This window comes from Sebastes fasciatus, chromosome 5, assembly GCF_043250625.1.
Source record: "Sebastes fasciatus isolate fSebFas1 chromosome 5, fSebFas1.pri, whole genome shotgun sequence".
NCBI lineage: Eukaryota > Metazoa > Chordata > Actinopteri > Perciformes > Sebastidae > Sebastes > Sebastes fasciatus.
The window spans coordinates 34,697,354-34,720,689 of NC_133799.1; the positions used below are offsets into that span (position 1 = coordinate 34,697,354).

Here is a 23,336-nt window from a genome sequence, read left to right on the forward strand (position 1 = left end):
TCAGTCCATATTCTCACATTTCATTCCATATATTCAGGATTTCATTCCATATTCTCACATTTCATTCCATATATTCAGATTTTCATTCAATATTCTCAGGGTTCATTCCATATATTCTGGATTTCATTCCATATTCTCAAAGTATCATTCAATATATTCAGGATTTCAGTCCATATTCTCACATTTCATTCCATATATTCAGGATTTCATTCCATATTCTCACATTTCATTCCATATATACAGGATTTCATTCCATATATTCAGGAGTGACGTGCTCCTGACGTTCCCGGTGTGTCCGGGCTGTAAGTTTCTCTCACGCCTCCATGTTTGTACTTTCAGACATCTGCTTTATTTTACTTTTTCGCTTCCAGCTGTATAGGAGTCGTGTTAGGTTGCTGCTGATGAAAACCCAATATTTCCTAAATTCTGTGTTCTATATATTTGTAGAAGCACCCCCCTTGGCTAGATCCAGCAGGGTATGATGTGTTGTAGGTTAGGGGAATGACATATCAAATCAGTTTTAAGTTAGACACACGGATTGCCAATACAGGCACATGTTAAATTCAGGAAAGCGGTCCTCTGTGTATACGAGCTACATCGAGCGATTTACATATCTATCCCCCAAAAGTGTGCAACTTGCATGGTAAGAAGAATGCAGCGCTTTAGTCAAGGTCTGAGCTTAGTATAAATTTACATTTCCAAAATATTCAGCAGTTAGCAAGCTGTACAACCTCTCAGGCCCTCTGAACCAAAATCAGCTTATTCAGTCACAGTCTCGAAGCGTGCAGAGAATCTGTCCTTGAATATTAAGATGACCTTTGAAAGAGGATGCACAACAGAGGCTTTGATGAATTTAGCCTGCGTGTTGTCTTCGATTGCGAACTCAGAATAAACAAAAATGTCATGTTGCTTTTTGTTCTGCACCGAAAAAAAACCTCGGGTATGTTGTCAGGGTGAGATTTATGAATAGATAATAAATGCAGTGTTTGAGTTGCTCTGTACTACATATTACACATTTCAATAAGAAAATGCACACTGTAAAGAATTAATGCTTCCTGCTTGAGATACAATAGATCTACATAACAATGTCTGGAACCATTTACACAATAAGATCGGAGATTGAAAGAGATGAAGAGGCGCTCTCCGTCGCATGTACTGTGTGGGCTTCAACTAGAATTCTCATTCATTGTACCAGCGAGGCAATTGTTCAGTGGCACAGGTTCACTGGCTCCGTCTAAGCATGTAAGCACCGTCCCATTAAGGCCTAGATTGAGTGGTTATGCTTCCCCTTCTGAGACTAATGGGCAGATTATGACCTGAGAGAGAGAGAGAGATGACTGATCATTACACCTGCCTGTAGCCTCTGTCTGTTTCTTCATCACATTGTACCCGTATATGTCTGCCCCCCCCCCCCCCCCCCTTTTCTCCTCTCTATCAATTCAATTCAAAGGCACTTTATTGGCATAAAAGATACACCTTCTTGGCAACTTTGCACGTCAGTGGTGAGGTGAAGAACAGTGCTGCAATGCAGTGAGCATCATTTCATCATCCAGCCAAAACACAAATGATAAAGCAGAATTATGCCATTAAAGTGGCAGTAGGCAGTATATTTTTGGCAATGTGTGGCGGCGGTGGCACAAACTTCCTCATTTTACAGCTAAACTGTGCACTACAAGATGATTCTGAAAACATTTGAGGAGAGAAATAGGCATTAACGTATCATAATATTGATTCATATTTGATCAGCGCTGCCTAGTTTCACTGTTTGGTCGGAGTTCACGAGTGATTGACAGCCGACTCTCATAGATGGCAGATGGACAGCAGACTTCAGATCAGCTCTTACCGCTTGTTTTCCTCCGGTCTGTGAAATCTTGCAGATGCCGTTAGTAGCACCGGAGGACACAGAGACACATGATTTTTTTCAGGTTACCTGTTTCATGTACTACTGTCACGATATAGTGACCGTTTTATAAAAATAACATTTTTTAATCATATTTGCTCCAATCTTGCCTACTTCAGCTTTAAGTGGCTAAGCTATTTGATCATTACTACATAAAATTCACTAACTGTTGCATTTTCTTCTGGACCAATGGACAGGTTGTCTCTAGCCTGGTCCCAGACCTTTGAATTTTCGTCCACGTCGACCACATCTCTGATTTTTGTCCAATGACGGCTGTTTCCACCAGCTGGAGAAACAGTCGACCAATCAAAGCTTATTAGCCAGGATTCAAACTGTCAAAGTGTCACATTCCTAAACCGCTAGCAGTAAGCTAGAGTAACGATACGTTTATACAACGATATGTATAAATTTCCATGGTTCCGATGCGATTCAAGGATGATATTTGGCTCATCTAGAGCGATACGATTTCAATGACTTGAAATCGATACAGTAACTTTTTTTTGCCAAAAATTCAATCAGTGTGACTGTGAAATAAATATCTGATACTGAACAGTGTAGGTCAGGATTCCTCAATGTTTTTCTTGTAAGGGAATCAGGGATAAATTAATTACGGATATAAACAAGTAAACAATGATTAATGGCAATATATATTGAACATTGAATGACAGTGCCAATCTCAGAAAGACGGCAACAAAACGAAGCAGGCTGGCGGCGGCGAAGAGCCAGACGAGCGAGAGACTTTCAAGCCGCGTTTGAGGTCCAACACTTTTGCAAAAAGGGAGGTGTCCTTGACAAATCGCTCGCTGTTTCAAGAATATGCAAAGACGAGAAAAGAGATCTTAATATCAATGAGACTGCCTGATTAAATACAAATATATAATTGCAGCAAGTGTCATTTTCCTTATACTTACATTCAGTTTTACTATTTTCATCAGATGTGTGTCATCAAAAAGAGGCTGCTTGTCACAGATTTCAGGCCCCTAATTGGTATTAAATTTAATTCCATTATAAACGTCTTAAAGTTATAAATCTGAGTATGGTGTAGATACTATCAATGCTTCGTACCGAGCAGCTATTGTTCAACCAGAAAACAGGTGGGAGAAAACTTTTATCTCTGCTGGTTAAAAATACATAGAGGCACCAGATGGACAGAAAGAAGAGGAGGAGGAACAGGACAGCGAAAGAAATACTTTTTGAAGTGTGTGTGTGTGTGTGTGTGTGTGTGTGTGTGTGTGTGTGTGTGTGTGTGTGTGTGTGTGTGTGAGATAGTGAGGCATGATAAATAATTCCTGGTGTGTGGTGTGTGTGTGTGTGTGTATACAGTGTGGGTTGTTTAATGGCAGTGGTTGCAGGGTAAAAGCTGGCATGTAGACACTAAGATTTGAACACCTTATAAATTTAACCCAGATAGAAGAACAAAAGAGTGAGAGAAACAGTAGGATGAGCCACTGATTCCAACCGACACTAAGAATTACCATTTCAAGGTTTTCTTTAAATGTTCCACAACATAGTAACACACGAGTGTATAGGCTACTGGATAATTTAAAAATAAAATGGATTTAAATCTGCGCTAATTAATATTTTCATATAAACGGATCAAATTACTCTATGTAATGTGCCCAAAGAACTCCGTCACTGCAGGTTTAACAAAACAATTTTTTCTCGATGTTCACTTACTAGCCTCTTCTGGCGTTTTCAACCAAATCTCACATCTTCGTTAGTGAATTGAAGTTGGCTCAGAGGTCCTTGTGTGATTTGAGTATGAACGTGACGGTTATGGCTATCAGTTTTAATTATTTCAACTTCTGTCAGTTTGGTGCACCAGATCTGACTGTTATCAGGGTATTGAATAGGTGGTTACCAACACACATCTGTTCCAAGTGTGTAGGCTAGTAAGGGCCTGCTAAATTAATAGTAGGTTCACAAGGCTGTTATCACCCATTTATTTCAGTGAGCCAATAGATGTGGGTCATTGGGGCCCTACTATGTTGTAAAAGTGAAAGCGAAACTTGAAAACAACACGTTGTAAAACTGAATGAAACGTTACGTTATTAACACAAACAAAAACAACTTCTACTTTAGGTTTAAGCAACAAAGCTACAAATATTTTTAGGTTTGGGCAACAAAACTACAACATTATGTTGGGGACGCAGGTAGGAGCTGGTCTTGTAATTAGCAAATATAAGAGTTAATTATGAATAACAATACACATATATATATATATATATATATATATATATATATACACAGTATATATACAGTATATTACTAATAATGGGGCACCAAATTATGTTATCTCGTTACCATGGCACCTGGCAGTGGGTGGGATATATTAGACAGCAAGTGAACATTTTGAACTTTGTGTTGGAAGCAGAGAAAATGGGCCAGCGTAAGGATGTGAGTGACTTTGACAAAGGACCAAATAGTGCTGGCTAGACGACTGGGTCAGAGCATCTCCAAAACTGCAACTCTTGTGGGATGTTCCCGGTCTGCAGTGGTCAGGACCTACCAAAAGTGGTCCGAGGAAGGAGAACTGGTGAACCGGCAACAGGGTCAGACCCGAGGCTCATTGATGCACATGGGGAGCGAAGGCTGGCCCGTGTTGTCTAATCCAATAGAAGAGCTACTGGAGCTCAAACTGCTGAAAAAGTTAAAGCTGAAGTAGGCGAGATTGGAGTAAATATGATTAAAACAAGTTATTTTTATAAAACGGTCGCTATATCGTGACAGTAGTACATGAAACAGGTAACCTGAAAAAAATGTTGTGCCTCTGTGTCCTCCGGTGTTCTTAACAGCATCTGTAAGATTTCACAGACTGGAGGAAAACAAGCAGTAAGAGCTGATCTGAGGTCTGCTGTCCAGCTGCCGTCTATGAGAGCCGGCTGTCAATCACTTGCGTACTCCGACCAAACGGTCAAAATAGGCAGCGCTGATCAAATATGAATCAATATTATGTTACGTTAATGCCTATATCTCTCCTCAGATGTTTTCAGAATCATCTTGTAGTGCATGGTTTAGCTGTAAAATGAGAAAATTTGTGACGCCGCAGCCATTGTGAAATCTGGTGAAGGAACGCCAAGTTCCGGTCACATGACTGGAGCACAGCCAATAGGAACGCTCTCTCAAGATTTTTTAAAGCCTGAAAACAGAGCCATGAGGAGGTGCAGAAGTCTATTTATCTCTCAGAACACTTGAATTACAATATGCTGAAAAGGTTATTATGGAATTTTTGCCCAATGATGCCAAAAATATACTGCCTACTGCAGCTTTAATGCTGGTTCCGATAGATAGGTAAGTAAGTAAGTAAGACTTTATTTATATAGCACATTTCATACAGGAGTTGCAGTTCAAAGTGCTTTACATAAAATAAATAAAAAACAAGCAGCAAGAGCAGTGCATGGCGTCAACAAAATCAAGATAAAAGTAATAAAACATTTTAGAACAGTAGAAATAGTAAAATATAAATAGTGCAGAATAAAATTCATAGTGCAAGTTACAGAGAAAATGCGCTGGTAAAAAGATAGGTTTTAAGATGTCTTTTGAAAATGTCTAGCATGTTTGCTTCCCTAATATTTATGGGTAGTGCGTTCCATAATTTTGGGGCATAGTTGACAAAGGCCGCATCACCAATCTTCTTACGACTGCTTCTGGTGACCTCTAATAGACCTGCATCTGATGATCGCAGTGTTCTCGCTGGTGTGTAGTTTGTAAGGGAGTTAGCAATGTAGCTAGGTCCTTGTCCATTTAGTGCTTTGTATGTGAGGAGGAGGACCTTGAAGTCAATTCTGAAGGTGACAGGAAGCCAGTGCAAAGTAGCTAGGACAGGACTGATGTGTTCTCTCCTCTTAGTTTTTGTTAATAATCTAGCTGCAGAGTTTTAGGTGTCAGAACACACAGTGCATCGTGGTTTGTTGCGTATGGGGCTGTGTAGCCACAGACCGGTCAGGGTGACCCATGCTGACCTTAATGTTATGGCTGATCGGTGTATAAGTAAGGCAAGACACATGTCTTCTACACATGAATGGTTAGTGAAGCATGTGTTCTTTTGTATGGTCTATTCAAAGATTAGTGTATCTGTGTGTGTGTGTGCGTGTGCGTGTGCGTGTGCGTGTGCGTGTGCGTGTGCGTGTGCGTGCGCGTGCGTGTGCGTGTGTGTGTGTGTGTGTGTTTTAGCAGCCCCCTGTGGCAGAAGACCAGTGATATTTAATGGATTCTTCACAGCCGGCGTGGAGAGCACTGCAGTAGTCATGACTGGCAGTCATGGAGGGGGACTCAGATCAAACAACCAGAGCTAATTGAAACTCCCCAAAACCTTTTGTTCAACTTTTTTAAATCACTATTCTCCTTTTCTTTTCTCTCTTCATATATATAACTGCCTTTGGTCTAGTCTGATCTGACATAAATCTCCATTAATTGACTGTAGTGATGGTGCTCAGTAGCAGAGCTGCCTTTGGTCCTCAACAGGTAGAACAGGCTGTTGTCAGTGATGTTATTACTAGAATACACTGAGGAAATCAAAGTAACCGCGTGTGCCCATTTGCATGAATTATGCCTTACAACTGGATGTCTCTTAACACCTATCGTATGATGTACTGTATAGTTTTAATTAGGTATATCTCAGAGGCAAAGCCAAAAAAAAAAAAATTGCTGTATAATTAGATTGAAGGTAGAGAAAAGGGGAGAAGGTGACCACTCTAATGGGGCCCAGCATTGTGACTTCAGAATGTAAAAAAAAAAGCTTGACTACAGATAGGTGAGAAATAAAAGGGAACAAACGTGTCAAGGTGAATTGTTGGGCCACTATGAGCATCCAGAATACTTAATAAACCTACACAAGATTGGCACGATGCACACGACTGCCAAAGCCTCCTCCTGTTAGCTTCAGCGGGAATTTAGGATGCATTTTTGCACGGAACGAGGACTGTGGACTCATCTTTTACAGTGTATTCGTGCAGAGGGGATCACTTCACAGTTAGTGTGGAGAGTAGGAATTATTACAGCGACCGATCAAGGTAGAAATAGAATGTGAGTATTTCATTAAAGGTTCCATATTGTAAAAAGTGAGATTTGTATGTCTTTTATATTATAAAGCAGGTTTAAGTAATATAAATACTGTGAAAGTATCAAAACATTCAATCCATGGAGAAATACACACAGCCCGTATTCAGAAACTGTGCGTTTGAAACAAGCCGTTAGGATTTCTGTCCATTTGTGATGTCACAAATCTACAATATTTAGACCATTTCACAGTTTTAAATGTAATCATACTAAATGTGTCCCAGTTTATTTCCTGTTGCAGTGTATGTGAATGACATCAACTGACATGATGTAAACATGGACCCAAGCTGTTTCCTAGCAACGCAATTCCGTTGCCATTCCGTTGAAATGCGCTAAAACGGAGCGTTTCAGACAGAGCATGAATACAGGTATATTCAAACAGACAGTATGAGAAAAATAATGTGTTTTTTTAACATTAAAGCATGTAAACATGTTCTAGTAGAAACCCAAAATACAAGCATGAAGCTAAAAAATTAGCATGACATGATTTCTGTCCATTTGTGATGTCATAAATATACAATATTTAGACCCTTTACACAGATTTAAACTTAAACATTCTAAATGTGTCCCAGTTTATTCCTGGTTGCAGTGTATGTGAATCATGATGTGAGCCATCAGCTGACAGGAAGTATGGACCCAAGCTGTTGCCTAGCAATGCAATTCTGTTCTAATTTCGTCGCAATGCGCTATTGCGCTATTGCGCAATGCAAAAAAACCTTTATTTTCATCATACTGTCGGCCTGAATATACCTATATTTATCCTCTTTCTTAAACGAAAGAGGATAAATATAGGTATATTCAGGCCGACAGTATGATGAAAATAAAGTTTTTTTTGAACATTAAAGCATGTAAACATGTTCTAGTAGAAACACAAAATACAAGTATGAACCTGAAAATGAGTATAATATGGTACCTTTAAAGTATTTACTACTCTGTGTGCTACTCAGTTCCACATAATCAACATGTGGATCTGCTAAAAAAACAACAACATTAAACTCTACTTCACTTTACAAAAAGGTGATAGAGTGCATTTACCACCGTAGCATCACAGGAAGAATGTCTTAAGGTGCAGAATCTCTGTTGTGGCTCGTGTTCTTTGTGCCCTAGAAGAAGTGCATTTAAAATGTCAAAGCATCTACTGTATGGTTTAAAAAAGCAATGTTTTTTGCCTTCCCCCAAACCAGCTACTGTAAAAAAGAGAGCTACAGGAGATAAATAACTACAAAGGGACATCCTGGGGCCATGGATTTGCCATTTCCCACACATAAACTCGTACTTAGAAAAGAAGAACATGCAGTCACCTCATACCTCAAATAAGGTGTTTTTGTTTTCAACATATTTTGACTTTTTTTGTTTTGTTATATATATATATATATATATATATATATAATGAGAATCAATTAAACCTTTATGACACCCAACGCAAACGTTCATAAACATCTTTAGATGTTGGTGAACTAAAAAGTAAGAAAAATATTCTGTTGAATAAAAGCATCACCCTAGAGCTCTTTTTGTCTTTCTCTCTTCTCTCCGCTGCCGTTATCACAGGAGGCCATGTCCCAACTGTATACCCAAATACAAATACACTCGCGCACATCCCCATGTGTCAAAAGATGTGATGGATTACAACAATCAAACAATATTTCATGAGTCCCAGCTGGCTGCGAGGGAGCCAGAGCCATTTAAATTTGTAGGAAAGAACAGATCTCTTTGTCTATTTTTGTCCCCACTGTCTTCCCCTCTCCTCTCAGATGAGTCACACTCTGTTCCCAACCTACTGTGACACACAAACACACACACACCAATGTGACCGGTGTGTTACATGTTTTCGGTTCATAGTCTCTTTTTGAGTAAAAATAAAAACTACATGATCCTAAACATGTCGTCACCTCCTACTGCTTTGACCTCAAACAACTCTTCATATTCTCAAAGTCAGACAATCTATAGGAAGAAACCCTTTATAAACCAATCCCAAACACATTTACAGGCCTTAATAAAAAAAAGCAATTTCTGTGCACATGAATCTTTCACACCTGTTATTAGTTGTCTCTTCTTTTCTTTTCTTTATATTTTTCTCCTATAGATGTGTCACATATGTTTGCCTGCAATCTTTTTCATGCAACATAATCAACATTATCACCAAACAGAATGTTAATATTGGATTGAATTCTGCAAAACCCAGTATTATGTCCAATGACAGAATTTTGTGTCCATCTAAATATGTGCCAACAATTATGGTGGGGTTGATGTTAGGTAAAGGTCATGCCCACATACTGTATATACAGCCAGAACAGACAGAGTGTATTTGTATTTGTGTATACAGTTGGGACATTGCCTCCTGTGATAACGGCGGCAGAGAGAAGAGAGAAAGACAAAAAGAGCTTTAGGGTGATGATTTTATTCAACGGAATATTTTTTACTTTTTAGTTCACCAACATCTGAAGATGTTTATGAACATTGGTGTTGGGTGTCATAAAGGTTTAATTGATTCTCATTCTATATATATATATATATATGCACATATAGCAAACGTATCTCTATTTTAAAGCAAGACTTGTAACACATTAGGAGTACAATGCAATCTCTACATGAATTGTAGACATGTCCACCTCCATATTGCTTCCATTTTTCCGCATATGACACTTTCATCACACAAAAAAAGGCATAATAAATAACACATTTTGCATTTGGGGTCATTGTTATTGTCTATGCACGTGGAAATTGAGTTGGTTAAATTAGCCGCGCCGCATCGCGTAGCGATTGATGCGTCGGGTGTTCACACCAGCTGTGTTTCAGCTGCGTTTCTCTTGTTGCTGCTGCTGCCAGCCCTTTCTTTCTACATAGAGTTTTGCCTTTCATAATGGCCATTTCATTTCATTATAAATGAATGATTATATTTATTTTAGACAGAGAGAGGTTAAGAGAGGTGTGGTAATTTGTAAACAATTGTAATAATCCCCAATTAAAACCCCGTACTATATCCATTAATGGAGCCGTGCAAGTCACTGCATGTTCTACAACACTGTCTAGAAATATTTCAGAATAAAAGCCTCGCAGTTAACAAATGAAGGAATTCTGTCCACAGAAAAAAAGAGTTTAAGGCTTTTATTTTGAAATGAAAGCAGGATAGTGTTGATTTCAACCCTGTACTTTATTCATTCATGGAGCTCTATAAGTCACTGCATGTTCCACAGCACTGTCCGGCACATATTTCAGAATAAAAGCCTTGTGTTAACAAATTAAGGAATTCTGTCCACAGAAAAAAACGCTTGAGGGCTTTTATTTTGAAATGAAAGCAGGAAGTGTTGATTTAAAAATAAGTCTTTACTTTTTTTCATCTCCGTAAGATATTCTACAGATAGAGACATCGAAACTGTAGTAATGTTGCTGGTATGATGTCAATATACAGTCAATAGATCACTTTCACTGTCTGTTGTTGCTGTGAACCGCGCGACTCACGTCAAAAAAAGGCAAGACCTCGAATATCTAGAAGAGACACAGCTGACATGCAGCCGTGTGGCTGCTCTAACCTGTTAATACGGACGCCCAAATAAAAAACAACAGGTAACGCAGCCGCCACGCGCTCCTGACGTTCCCAGTGTCGACTCGGCTTAACTGAACGTAAACCTTTTAGAGCTGAAGACCTGAACCTGAACCTGTGTCCAACACAACAGATTTCAGCCTTTCCAACACAGTCCCATTGGATCCAGCCAGAATTCATGTAATAGAGCCAAGAATACATGCCACTTAAATGTAGATGCAAGGTAATTGATTTTCAATGCCAAATGTACCGTAAAACAAGCCAGCTTTGTGTTGACGGGCTAATGTGGATAGCATTGTGTGAGTAGCTGCTGAGTGTGTCTGTGTGTGTGTGTGTGTGTGTGTGTGTAAAGCTGAAGCTTATCCGACCTTACATTGGGCAATGACCGGGGTATATCCTGGTAAGGGCACCAGTCTATCGCAGGACTAAAGTACTTCCCATGTGCCCTTGGCTATTCCATTCCATTAAGTTCTGTTATTTCAGTCACTGCAAAGTAAGTTTAAAGTTTGAAGTGAGATTAAAGTACACACCACGGGAGAGCAAAGTGTTCTAATGGCAGCAGTTGTGTGCAGTTGAGTCTTAATACCCTTGTTCCCTGTGTTTTACAAAATGTTTGCACTACGGCATGGAAAAGAAACAGATGATGTAACTCATCGACAGAACTCAGATGGACCCGCCCTTTAAAGTTAAGGTCAGTTTTTTCACATGTTGTTTCTTTTTTTTCTCCCTGTATCATATATGTGTCCAGACAAGAGTGCGGTAACTCAGCCCATGCTGTCCTCAGCCTCCTCTCTGAGAGACCACGCAGCTTTCTTCCAGTCTGAAATGATGCGGCCAGCAAATGACCCTAAAGAGCGTGACCCCTCCCACGTGCGGATGCTGAATGATGTACTCCGTGACCTGGAGAAGAGTTTCATCATCCCACAGACACCGCCTGGAGTGTACAGGTAGGAGACAAGTTAAGCTTTGGTTTTACTTTACGCAAAGGACGGCTGCACGCATGAGCTGATGTAAATGTAGTAAGAGAACTGGATATAGCGTTGGAGGCAGGGCCCCATTTTTTTTTCTTCTCGTTAAGTAAAGACTTTATTCTCTTAATATTACAACTTTTATTCTCGTACCATTATGACTTTATTCTCATAGTATTACAATGTTTTTTCTCGTAAAATTCGGACTTTATTCTGTAAATCTTTGATTTTTTTTTCCATCAATGTGGCCCTAATACTCCGTAGTACATTTGCACTTTGGCCCTCACTGCATTAGATTTATATACTATATACTTAGACTATAAACTGTGTTACCTACATCACAATGCTCAAATGTTTTGCGGCTCCAGATTTTTTTTTTTGCCTAAAATGGCTGTTTTGATAATAAAGGTTGCTGACCCCTGGTCTAGGTAAAGTCTGAGGTGTGAACATCCTCTCTGCCCAAGTTCCTATGACTTGGGAAGAAATGATTTACGTAAATCCCCCATCAGCCATCCATCTTGCATTGGGTGCACCCACTTTATTTTTCAACGTGTTCTACATATGGAGCAGAGCAGCAATAATGTAACATAAAACTTGAGCTTCACGGTGAACACATATTTATTCCTTCTGACAAAAAAAGGGAAAAGGGGAATAATTTACACAGTGTCTTGATTTTTTTCCAAACGCAGCTTTTTCAGGGCAGAGCAGCAGCAATTCATTCATCGGCTCTGCACGGCGCTCGTACGAGAAAGTGAAAGCTCCAGATTAGTTGGTGAAGTTATTTTAAGTCAAACTGTCCAGCTAAAGAATACACACACAATAAATCATATCACATCACATTAGTTGAAGGACAGCTGATAGTAGGGGACTTTTTTCTCACTGACTATATTTCCATCTCATAATAGTAACACCTCTGTTCTGTTTGACTTTAGCATCCTCACAGTGTGTGTGTGTTACACTCTGTCTTCCCCCCCACAGCTCTGTGGCTGTCTACTTTTCAACTAGATTTTAATGGAATAAATGGCTTCTGCTGTTTAGTGTTATTCACAGTTTATGGCAGTAATAGACATGTTAATTGTCCTAGACTGCCATTAGCATCCAAGCTAAAATTAGCTGCTCCATCATGCTCGGAAAGCATTAAGTCTTAATAGCGCTCATTTATAAAGGAAGTTACCGCTCCCTCAATGGACAAAGACAATTAGACTAAGAGCACTGAAGACTTTTTCCAATGTTTTCCTTGATGGTTTATGTAATATTTTAGGCACCTAAGGTGCATTTTTAAGCAACATAAACACATAATGATATCACTTTGGGTGAACAGCAGTGCAGTAACACATATTCACAATAATGCCTATGATTTGTGTATGATACTTGTGTAAGTATAACCTCTCATTAAATTGAACACTGAGCCTTAAAACACTTTCCAGAGAATCCCATTCACTATTATAAAGGGTGTTTGGATAAGTCAGTGCAGACCTGTTTGTGGTCTAGTTGTAAAAAATTCAATTGAAAGATGCAGTTGCTGCTGACACTGGAATGAGATTCAGGCTAACTGCTCGTGGTCACCAGCACAGTCCGTGGGTGGCCCTGCTGTGCCCTGAGGGATTTGAGTTATAAAACTGTAAAGCTGAACAACTGCATTCATGCTCAACCGAAGAATCGATACTCTACTACAGAATACTACGTGTACATTACACATGTGTATGTCATTTTGATCAATGGTATAGTTCACTGATAAGATAATTTAGAAGATGTGTTACAATTAAAACAAGGATTTTTAAGGTTATGTTTTCACCGGCGTTGGTTTGTTTGTCTGTTAGCAGGATTACTCCAAAAATTTGCGATGGACTTGAATGAATTTTTTGGAGGGGTGGGGTGCGGCACAATGAACAACCCATTCGATTTTGGTGGCGATCCGGATCATGATCTGGACTCAGGAATTTTTTTTAAGAATTCCGATCAGCCTGAGCATTAAGACCACAGGGTATAACACATGCGCAGTGTAACTGATGACGCGTTGATGACGCGTTGATGACGCGTTGATGACGCGTTGATGACGCGTTGATGACGCGTTGATGACGCGTTGATGACGCGTGACCCCGCCTCCTTCCTCCTTCTAAGAGCAGAGAGATACGTGTGTGGATGTGTGGCGAGACTCCGAGGTGCGGCGGGAGCTGCTGGCCGTCCGCGGTGAGAAAGAAAAAAGCGGTAGATGACGGGATGAGAGACAACGTAGTGTAACGTTATACAGACATAACAAGGATGCTGAATGAGAGAGGCATCCGCCGATACGTTACACGGAAACACACCGTGTTAATAACAAGCTGACTGCCTTACGGTACCGCCAGCTGTGAGCTGTGAAGTCATGCACCTTGGCGGAGGTCTGCGGTCTCCGAGTGCCATTCTAGTTTTTTATTATTATTATTAAAAATGCTGTGTCCCACAGAATCAAGCTCATGAATGATAATAACTACCATAACAGTAGATTACTATCATTAAAGGCAAAGACATTATATAAACACTCAAACACAGGAGCAACAATACACATAGCCCTGCTGGTATTACGGCTGAAGAAAACAGCAATGCCAGAGAAACACACTGGCATAGATAATAGTCAATGAATTGTCCATAGCATTACAAAATATACGAACTGCATAAATTCAACATGACAGCACGGTGGCTTGATAAATGGCCCAGTTTGTCTGTAAACAGAGCCTCGAGTCTGACCACAAAATATGTGACTACCAGACGAAAGGTACTGATTCAAGTGTTCATAGGTGCAGCTGTTCAGCAGCTGCTGCTGCAGTATGAACATCAACAGAATGGATACATATCTCTGTCCATCCCTATTTGTGTTCTTTTGTCGGGACATTATGCTTCTTGTGATTGAACCAGAGTGAATGCACTCATAGAAACTCATGTGATCCTGTGATTCGTGCGTGATCTCGTGATATCGCGAGAATCCAGCTGCAGTGCGAGGTAAAGAACTGACAGCCCTCCTCACAAAACAAAACAACTAATTAACCCTGACAAGACAATAAATCTGTTTTTATTTGTCTGGAGTCGCTCTCAAAAGACTACTCAGTTGAATTTACATGAGGCATCACACTTTTTTGGCAAACCTCTAAACCACTTTATACTGCTGTGATGTCACATGTCAGTTAATGCATTTAGGTATAGTATTTATTTAGTATATGCAATTTGGACTTCACTTACAATTTAAAGGTCCCATATTATAAAAAAGAGAGATGTTCATGTTCTTTTATTATAAAGCAGGATTAAGTCTTATATGAATACTGTGAAAATATTGAAACGCTCAATCCACAGGGAAATACACAGCCCGTATTCAGAAACTCTGCATTTGAAACAAGCTGTCAGGATTTCTGTCCATTTGTGATGTCACAAATATACAATATTTAGACCCTTTACAAAGATTTAAATGTAAAAATATTCTAAATGTGTCCCAGTTTATTCCTGGTTGCAGTGTATGTGAATGTCATCAGCTGACAGGAAGTAAACATGGACCCAAGCTGTTGCCTATCAACGCAATTCCGTTGCAATTTTGTCGCAATTCTGTCGAAATGCGCTAAAACGGAGCGTTTCAGACAGAGGGTAAATACAGGCATATTCAGGCCGACGGTATGGGGAAAATAAAGTTTTTTTTTTATTTTTTAACATTACAGCATGTAAACATGTTCTAGTAGAAACACAAAATACAAGTATGAACCTGAAAATGAGCACCTTTTAAAGATTTGTTTTATTTTATTCAAAACATTGTACTCTTTTCTTCCAGTTCTAGACATAGAACCCCTGTCTTGGGAATCTTCAAGCTTATACAACGTCTTTATCCATCCCATTAATGTGCTTCCAGAGCACCAAAATAAAAAGGTGTTCAAATCCACAAAATGACCAACGTACCCATTAAACACAGCCAAGTTAGCAATTTCTGCTCCTAACCTTGAACCTTAACCGAATTCCTAGTCTTAACATTTCCTGCAGCAAAAGGGAGGATAAGCCGAAATGTTCTCGCAGACACGCCATGCTGCTGTCGGTGTTGGATGGATGTTGCTACTTCAGTGTGTGAGTGACACCTGGGGCAGTAGACATAGTTTAAACCCAATTTGCTGTGTTGCAGCGCAGGAGACAGCCTCTATTAAGGGTTTGATGACAGTCCGCTGGTTAGGGGGACATGGACGGACAAGATTACATTGCTTCTGAGGCACTTTTTGTCATGATATCACTCCCCCTTTTTGAGTCTTTTTTGTTCTCTTTTTATCACTGCAGGTTCCAATTATTTTTTTATCATGTTAGGAATAATATCTGACAAGTAGTACATTCCATGGTTTACAAAGGGGAGGCAAACCACCCTCCGGTTCACTTCACTGTTACAATCATGGAACTTACTACTTGGAGGGTATTATACCATGTCACATTCCAACAAAATACCATGTGATGAAATTAAGAATACCATTTGTTATGGTAATATCATTGATATGGTTTTAAATATCATTTTGATATCATGACGCTTGTATTTTGGCTGTTCTCATACACTGTTCATAGCTATACCTACGAAAAGTTAATGCTCTGTAATTCTTGTATATCCCACAAAATCAATTTGTGTGTAATTAACGTAATCGTGAACCAGGAAACATGAATAGCAACAAACGCCACGTAGAGAGGAGGTTGGGCTGGATGGGTGTGTCAAAAATGATTGGACTTTCGCCCCAGGAGACCGGCATCCATGTCCCGTTTGAAACCAGAAGTCAACGTTGATTTATTTGTAACTTACATACTTAAGTAACGACACTTCCGGAGTTATTTTAAGTGAAAACAACGATCTTTCCCTAAACCTAACTAAGTCGTTTTGTTGCCTAAACCTAAGAAAGTCTTTTCCTGTGAAGACGGAAGATTATTTTGAAAAGACTGTATACATGAGTCGAAATTGACACGTGTTGCTGGACATTTGTAGGAAAATGAACGAAAAAGGTGGAATAACTTTTTTGCAAGATACACACAGACCGTTATGCCAGAATACGTTGCTATGTATCTTCCAGAACATTGGTTCAACAAGTTGCAATACTCTCATGAGATGGTTAAGGTTAGGATAGGTCTACTTCGAGCTCCCTTTGGATGTCTGAGCTCCTCACCCTATCTCTAAGGCTGAGCCCAGCCACCCTACGGAGGAAACTCATTTCGGCCACTTGTATCTGCAATCTCATTCTTTCGGTCACTACCCAAAGCTCCCTACCATAGGTGAGGGTTGAAACGTAGATAGACTGGTAAATTGAGAGCTTTTACCTTCCGGCTCAGCTCCCTCTTCACCACAATGGTCCGGTACAGCGCCCACATAACTGCTGACGCCAAACCGCCTGTCCATTCGCTCCATTTAACCCTCACTCGTGAACACAACTCAAGATACTTGAACTCCCTCGCTTGGGGGCATTGACTCACTCCCAACCCGGAGCTACAGCATGTTGTGGTAAAATCAAACATTGTAGAGAATATGAAAGCTGTCCACTGTCCACTTTTGTCAACAAATATAATATTAAACAGTAACCTAAACACCTTTAACTTACAGGACTAGCCTCGCTGGTGTCATAAAAGGGTCGATACAGAATATATTCTCAGCCAGCACTCTGACTTTGAGTTAAAATTGTGTGCTGAAGGTCAGTGTTCCTTCACGCCATGCGGCTCGGAACCTGTGTCTTAACAGATGAAGAATCACTCCATTTACTCTCTAACACTGTCTTTTCAACCACCTTAAGAGAAATCAATGTACTTCAGCCCAGAGGGGAGCAACACTCTGCAGTCTCTCTGCCATTCTGACCTACAAATCACTACTCTGCTACCCCCCCAAAGGCTTGTCTGTGTTTATGTATGTGCTCTGCTATGTGTGTGTGCATGTTGGTGGGTACAACAGTGGGACAGGAAAACAAGGAGACATTGATAATTAATAATAATAATAATAAGCTAATCATGTGTCCTTCATTGCTTGCGCTGGCAAGACGGTGGCGCAGGCACGCTGCTAGGATTTCAATTTTGAAGACAACTAATGCGTCTGGTTGATTATGACACATTTTAAATCTTTTTCTAAAACATTTTCAATGCCGAGATAGCTTGTTAGCCTACCTGTGACAGTTTGTATTACAAGCGGCACACGCGGTTATATTGCTCATCACTGAGAGTCAGTTTCATGTATCTGTGTCACGAGGGTTTGGCCACTGCCCCGCCCCTTTAAGAGACTAGCGGCAGGATCCTGAGTGTATTTTCTCCAATGGGAGAAGTGAACGTGAACACAGATTATGACTGATTCTTTTGCTCCATAGTCACCAAAGTAAATAATGGACCCATTTTTCACAAGCTACATATCTTTTGAACATTCTGATACCGTAGCTAACTAATTTTGGTAATGCCAAATATGGCTGTAAATAGCTTGTGTTACATAATGCAAATGTAACCCAATCTACTTTCGTCCATCCACACAACATTCAAAACTCTTCCAAACAAGGTTGGGGGGATGGGGCGGTCCAAAAGTCTGAATTTATTGAAAAAAGAAAGATAATCATTTCCAAACTTCACAACGTGTTTTTAATCAAACTAAATATTCTGCTTCAGTCCATATTTGTTGGCATTTAGCCTTTCAAAAACATTTCAGCTCACCAGAACCCCCATTGTTACTGGGGAGCCTCCTTTTTTTGGCAGAAGAGGATAGTGGCGAGAAAGTGGCCGGCCTGGCCACAGTAGTAGCCTGGCATTGATTCTGCAGAGGCATTCGGCTGGAGAAAAGTGGGGTCGACCCTGCTGCGTGGGTTCCTCACCGGATTGGTGACTGGTGGGGAAAAGCTTGAAGGAAACTGAGGTGAAGGCCTACTAGCTCTTTCCCCATACGGCACTGACAGAGGTGATTATCCTGTTTGATGGCAAGAAGTGAGATTAGAGCATCTAGGCTATCTGTGTCGACAAAACACGGGGAAACACAAGGGCACGACCGTGGCAGTGACACAATCAAAGCACTGAATGTAAAAAAAAAAGGCTTTCGGTACAGACCTATACTATATTGCAAATTACAGCCAATGAAATTACATTAAATGTTTTACATATAGCATAGCTTACTCATACATCATTGTCTCTGTTGCCATCTTCAAGCTGAAGTAGGCGAGATTGGAGCAAATATTATTTAAAAAAAGGTTATTTTTTTCTAAAACGGTCGCTGTATCCTGACAGTAGTACATGAAACAGGTGACCTGAAGAAAGTCATGTTCCTCTGTGTCCTCCGGTGCTCCTAACGGCATCTGCAAGATTTCACAGACCAGAGGAAAACAAGCAGTAAGAGCTGATCTGAGATCTGCTGTCCATCTGCTGTCTATGAGAGCCGGCTGTCAATCACTTGCGAACGCTGACCAAACGGTCAAACTAGGCAGCGCTGATCAAATATGAATCAATATTATGTTACGTTAATGCCTATTTCTCTCCTCAGATGTTTTCAGAATCATCTTGTAGAGCACGGTTTAGCTGTAAAATGAGAAAGTTTGTGACTCCTCCACCATTGTGAAATCTGGTGAAGGAACGTCAAGTTCCGGTCACATGACTGGAGCCCAGCCAATAGGAACGCTCTCTCAATGAAATGACCTGTGATTGGTCAAAGTCTCCCGTCACAGGCTAGATTTTTTAAAGCCTGCAAACAGAGCCATGAGGAGGAGCAGAAGTCTAGTTATCTCTCAGAACACTTGAATTACAATATGCTGAAAGGTTATTATGGAATTTTTTTCCAATGATGCCAAAAATATACTGCCTACTGACACTTTTAGGGGAAGAATGTTGCGGCTTATGTTGAGACATCAGCAAAGCAATGTGTGGATCCAAACGGGAGAGTTTTAGTCTCATATTGGGATCTATATTGATCCGGTGGCGCAGTGTCGCGCAACGGCCGGCATCATTGTTGAAGTCCCACAACACAGCAAATCAGCCAATCTAAATAATAATGTTTGAATTTACTATATGAGTTGATTTAATATTGAAAACAACACAGCTGTATGCTGCTCGCTGCTAAGCTTTGGAGTTGTTCTCAGAAAGTTAATTTGAATTTTAAATTAAAAACATTTTACAAAATCTAGGCTTCTCACGGACCTCCAGGGTCACCACTCGTTAAGAATGACTGATGTAGAACAATATATCCATTCATTTTGAACACTGACACTTTAATTCTAAGGAAATACCATCTTGTCTGGCTGGATTATTATTTGTATAAATTGATTGTAGGGAGAGATAGAGAGAGATAGAGAGAGAGAGAGAGAGAGAGAGAGAGATCGACTACTGGGTCAGCTAGATTGACTTTTAACAAGAGACAGAGAGTCAATTCATAAGCTTGTCTCAATAGAAGCAGCATGTTTTCAAGGCAATATAGAGACAATCAAGTGAGGCAGGAATTTTCAGCTCTACCTCCCGTCTTGCTACATTGTTTTGTAGGTTCTTCTAGTCTCAATAGCAAATGCATTTGCAGCTATGAATTTAGACCGCTCCCCATTCTAAACCACTGATATACGCATTCTACACAGCTCAAAAATACATGTTCTCCCATAATAATAATAATAACTTGGATTTATATAGCCCCTTTCAAGAAACCCAAGGACACTTAACATAAACATAGATAGACACAACAAACGGAACATAACAGTAGATAGAGGACATATAGGCCTTGTTGAAGAGGTGGGTTTTAAGGAGTCTTTTGAAGCTGTCCAGGGGGGGCGGGGTGCTATCACGTTGGACCCTGGCAGCTGAGTTCTGCACATACTGGAGTTTGTCCAGGGCTTTGCTGGATTTTGCTCAGGAAAGGAAGGTTGGAGATCGGTCGGTAGTTGTTGCAGTCATCCCGGTCCAGACCTGGATTTTTGAGGATGGGAGTGACTGAGGCCATCTTGAGGCTGTAGGTGTCAAGGAGGAGTTGATGATGTTCACCATAATGGGGCACAGGGCAGGTAGGCAAGCCTTGACCAAGGCTGTGGGCATGGGGTCCAGAGAACAGGTGGAGGCTCAGGATGGGCCAGTTGTACAAGTGGGCGGGCCCGGGCCCATTAGGCCCACTCACAATGCCACGCCTGGGGTGGCGACAGATGTGGATGTCATATTCGGCCTGTATGAAGTTATTAATTAGCCGTGTTTCCCTTCAATTGTCAAGCGAATTTTAAAGGTCCCATATTGTGCTCATTTTCAGGTTCATACTTGTATTTTGTGTTTCTACTAGAACATGTTTGCATGCTGTAATGTTAAAAAAAAACTTTATTTTCCTCATACTGTCGGCCTGAATATACCTGTATTTACCCTCTGTCTGAAACGCTCTGTTTTAGCGCATTTCGACGAAATTGCGACGAAATTGCAACAGAATTGCATTGCTAGGCAACATCTTGGGTCCATGTGTACTTCCTGTCAGCTGATGACATTCACATACACTGCAACCAGGAATAAACTGGGACACATTTAGAATGTTTACGTTTAAAAACTGTGTAAAGGGTCTAAATATTGTATATTTGTGACATCACAAATGGACAGAAATCCTGACAGCTTGTTTCAAATGCAGAGTTTCTGAATACGGGCTGTGTGTATTTCTCTGTTGATTGAGCGTTTCGATACTTTCACAGTATTTATATAGGACTTAAGCCTGCTTTATAATAATAATAAAAAACATGAAAATCTCACTTTTTTATAATATGGGATATTTAAGTGAACTTTTGAAATGTTGCAAAAAAGAAATGCATGTGCATTTTTCATCGACTGGTTTGGAGCGAATAAACTCGGCTAGAGTGCAGTTTGGTCAGAAGTTGACACTACATGGCTGTAATCCTCCAGTAAACAGAGTAGAAGAAGAAGTAGAGGTTTTGAACCGGAAACAAAACAAGTCGCCTCGGCCGATCTATGAGAGCAAAAATTGAGAGAGATCTTCCAGGAATTAGTTTCAATTGGGCAAGTTTTAATTGTTCTTTCATGTCAGCTAGTACCGGCCATGTTCGGCTGATCAGTCCCGTGAGTTAAATGTTCGCTATGTCAGAGTTTCTTCTGCTAAATTATTTCCATAATCCAGTCAGTGCATCAACTCCTTTTCGACAAAGGCAAGAAACACCTCAAGCGAGAGTAAACCTTTTTTTGCGCAACTAAGGAAGTTTTATAGAATTTTGCAGTTTCCATACATCTTTTCTAATGCAATACTTCAAAATGCGCATAAAAATATGTGAGTGGAAACACAGCTATTGACACTCTCCTCTCTCTCTCTCTCTCTCTCTCTCTCTCTCTCTCTCTCTCTGTCTCTGTCTCTGTCTCTGTCTCTCTCTCTCTAGGAATCTGTTATACAGCCTTCCAGGGAAGACTGCCCAGTTTTCCATCCTCAGGTTCTCCCAGGAAGCTGTCCTGCATTGCAACGTGACCAGCAAAACAGTCAAACACAACTCTGCAGACAAGGAAGTACTTTGCAACAGCACCAGGAACCAGTCTCTGTCCCTCATCCTCAGAGCCATCCGATCAGCTGAGAGGCTGGTGTGTTTCGGCTTGGAATTGTTTGAAAATTACCCAAACGACAAAAAATGATCTTGGCCGACGCAGAACCCACCAGTGAGCTCGGATGCACTCGAGAACAAAAACCTGCCGCTGATCAAGTCAATAATAAGTTTAAAAATATTGCAAATATTAAAACATGATTGAGGCCCCCCTCCCCTCCCCCCCCAAAAAAAAACTCATCTTACTCATCGTACTACAGTCCTGGAAAAGTTGAGAATCAGAGTGAATCCACACTGAATGAGTATTGACAATGCTCAAAATAGTCATTTATTCCCTTGAATACACTTCCTTAACAACCAATATTGAACCAATATGCAGTCCAGAATATTCATATCAAGGGTTGTAAAAGAAATCTGTTTTCTGATTTATAAATGTATTGAAACTAACTAGCCCTTAGATATACAAATAATATTGACGCAATGGGGTCGTTTAAATTGCACTATACCCCCTTCCAATGATAGCAGATCAGTAGTAAAAGGCATATGATCATTTTTAGATTATTACTTGTCCTTCACCAGACACTCTTTCACCCTTTTTATCCTAACAAATCCCAGAACAGGAGGTTTTTAATAAAACTAAAGTACCAATTCAGAAATGTTTACCTGATAAAAAAGTGAGGAAAATTAGATTCAAATGTTTAATACTAAGGTAAGTGTACAAATATCTGAATTCTGTACCTACACGTGTAGCCATGTTCGAAAAAGAAAGTGTTTACATATGTTTTCAATGGGAAAGTTGAAAAAAGACCATAACCATTTTCAGGTTCGGTCAATGTTTGGTCAAAAAGTCACAAACTTTGTGATGGTATCTTTCATAGTTTTGTGTGCCCATAAAGGGACATTTTGGTATTTTATAGTCTAATTCTCGTAATTGTGGCCATTCTGGCTAATGGGTCATGCTAACTTTGCACTCTACACCGACATTGTAGAGATACGGGAAACGCAACTATACGCCAAAACAAAGTATATATCTGGGCAAGCAGCTTCCAAATAAAACTTTCCAAATAAAACTTTCAATTTGGTCCAAACAGCTAGCTTGGGTATAGCCAGCAAGTTCTGTGTTTTAAATTATTAATGTATCAATGAATTAAAATGGAACTTTATTTGGAAAGCTTTAGGAGGCTCACGCAGCTCAATATATACATGGTTTTGCCTGAGTTGTGTTTCCTGAATCTCTACAACGGGTAAATTATATAATTGTTTCAACTGTAAAATTGCAATATCCATTGATCCAAAAAGGCCTTGTTCAGCAATAAGCCATTCTACTATCAGCCTATACCAACAACATCCTTTTAGCTGTTCTAAAATCACTGTAAGCCATGGCA

At 40.1% G+C, this 23,336-nt stretch overlaps 1 protein-coding gene across 2 annotated transcripts in view; it reads left to right on the plus strand.

Annotated features, from left to right (window-relative positions):
- The window catches only part of naaladl2 (N-acetylated alpha-linked acidic dipeptidase like 2), a 534,957-nt gene extending 512,788 nt beyond the window's left edge, over nt 1–22,169 (plus strand). For both annotated transcript variants that reach the window (XM_074636907.1, XM_074636908.1), the window contains 2 exons: nt 11,248–11,446; nt 21,796–22,169. In XM_074636907.1, coding sequence (XP_074493008.1) covers nt 11,248–11,446; nt 21,796–22,042 — 446 coding nt within the window. In that variant the 3' untranslated portion in view covers nt 22,043–22,169. The remainder of the gene's footprint in view (nt 1–11,247; nt 11,447–21,795) is intronic.
- The last annotated feature ends 1,167 nt before the right edge of the window (nt 22,170–23,336 follow it).